At 44.9% G+C, this 2,173-nt stretch overlaps 1 protein-coding gene and 1 non-coding gene across 2 annotated transcripts; one reads left to right on the top strand and one right to left on the bottom strand.

Annotated features, from left to right (window-relative positions):
* The first annotated feature begins 206 nt into the window (after window positions 1–206).
* Pmar_PMAR012284 lies at window positions 207–278 on the top strand. Its single transcript has one exon. It is a non-coding gene; the product is annotated as a tRNA-Gln (tRNA).
* A 255-nt stretch (window positions 279–533) lies between these two features.
* Pmar_PMAR012283 (conserved hypothetical protein) lies at window positions 534–1,595 on the bottom strand (the record flags this gene model as incomplete). The annotated part of the gene is made up of 2 exons (XM_002769397.1): window positions 534–816; window positions 1,180–1,595. The coding sequence occupies 2 exons, from the start codon at window positions 1,593–1,595 to the stop codon at window positions 534–536; spliced, it is 699 nt and encodes a 232-aa protein (XP_002769443.1).
* Between the last annotated feature and the right edge of the window lie 578 nt (window positions 1,596–2,173).

Below are 2,173 nucleotides of genomic sequence, written 5' to 3'. Positions count from 1 at the left end.
TGCGTGCTGCTGATGATATTGAGTAATAAGAAGATGAACCTTCGTTAGTTTCCGTATTGAATACTTGTCGTCTACTCCTGTTGTCAATCATCAATAAGTGTAGGGGAAGTCCTAGTAGCTGTTGGGGTGTATACCATCACGATCAAGTGTGTCTAGAGCTTGGCAGTTCTTCAAGGATGACAAGTAGACAAATAAAGATCATCAGTGGTTCTATGGTGTAACGGTTAGTACTCCAGACTCTGAATCTGGCGATCTGGGTTCAAATCCCGGTGGAACCTATATTTGCGTTTGAGGAGTATTTCTTCCTGGATCGGGGAGCCTTTTATTTCACTTGACGCAGTCAGTTGAGTTCTGTAGTCAAATGTACTGTTACCTACCGTGAGAACGGCAACCTATCTATTCGGCCACCATCATCCTCGAGGTATCAAGAGCTTAGAGTTAGATAAATACATGAGGGCCGAGCTACACTGCACTCGTACTCAACTCCAATCGGTTCAAACATACACAATCAGAAATTGTAATAATACATACTCCTATTGGAGGAGCTCAACATCATCGTCGTCATCTTCATTCTCTCTTTCATTGGCAATCTCCCTCTCACCATAGAATCGATAATAAAACCAAACGCCAACCTGCGCCACTCCAAGGGCTAGACCCAGTACGTTGGGTAAAAATACGAAGAGATCTCGAGCAACTACGGACCAGGCGAACCATATGATCGAACAAAGAAGGGTCATGAAGGAGAGCAGGAAAGGCATGTAGCGAATCGAGCGAGTTCTGATGACGACGCCGATGACAGCTAGGGGGGAGCCGTACCTGAGCATACTCACCTCGTAGGTTTGCTTCCCTAAACTGAGCTCGTCAGTTTCCTCATTTTATCATAGAAATCCACAAACGATTTTAAATAGAAGTATATAAAAACCAACGATAATCTCCCAAAATTTTCACATGTAGTTGACCAAGTGCATACATTCCTACACCAACTCTTTAGGATTTTCCAGAGCGTAGTGGCTTCATTACGAATCTCACACTGCATTGCGAGTGAGTTACTCTCAAAATACTGCCAGAAACTGATTTTACTGCTGAAATTTCACTTCGAAGATTTTTGAACAATATTGGAGCTCTCTGGAACCTTGGAACTGGTTCTACGTTCTTCTCATGAAATGCGGTTCCTCTTACATGAGAGCGTTCAAAATGCTAGCGATCGTCCCGAGGGAAATGCTCGTACTGATACCAGCATCTGCAGCTCGACACACAATGACAGTGAGGAACAAAAAGGCGGTAGCTCCGAAATAGAGATATAGAAGTTGTCGACGTTTTGAAGTGGCAGCGAATAACCAGAAAACCAGACAATATGCGAATTCAACAGTCGCGCTGAGCGTGTTGGCGAAAACAATATCGCCTTTGTTCGGAGTAACTCGGCCGTAGGCAACCCAAATGAGATTCTGTACGAGTGTGATGGTGTATGGCATTGGAGTGTAGTCACCAGTGGACTTGCTGGTGATTATATCTATCATAGTGGGGAGGGGGGCGAGGGCTAGGCCCATGCCAACGATGGCTCCGAGGGCTCCTAGGAGGTGTTGGAGGCTGATCATTGGAAAAAGTGATGGGGGCGGGGATTGAACCTGAGACCTCTTGAGGTGAAACACAATAACGTCTTAGCGTGACAACTGTCGTCCAACGATGTGATGAAGAGACGACTGATGGTATCCAAGTGTAATGTTGTCGAAATTCAACGGGCGACGAGTTGTCGTACATACCATAAAAGTCGGTCAACCTGAAATTAGCAGTGGTTGAAGGCTGTGTAAACTGCTATCGAGGGGGGGGGGAGATCTTCAACACACCTGAGTTGTTGAATCTTCGAATATCTTTTGCCAGTTGTCATTATACAACATCTTCCCAACCGACAATTCTCCTCCAACCTTCTGTTGAGGCGTCGGCCATCGAATAATCATCACGAGAGTGATGATGGAGTGTAACGTACCTGTTGGGGGAAATTGGACGAAATCGGGAGTTCGTCGGCCCCACTATCGAGCAATACACTGTGTATTCTCAATTGACAAGTCATCGAGTTCGACGAACTCTCAAACAGAGAGTATACACTATATACTCTTTGTTCGAGACTATAGTATCCTATAAATAGACGAAATATGTATGCTATACATATAGGACA

This window comes from Perkinsus marinus, assembly GCF_000006405.1.
Source record: "Perkinsus marinus ATCC 50983 genomic scaffold scf_1104296965940, whole genome shotgun sequence".
Classification (NCBI taxonomy): Eukaryota; Perkinsozoa; order Perkinsida; family Perkinsidae; genus Perkinsus; species Perkinsus marinus.
This window is presented reverse-complemented; position numbering and strand designations above follow the sequence as displayed.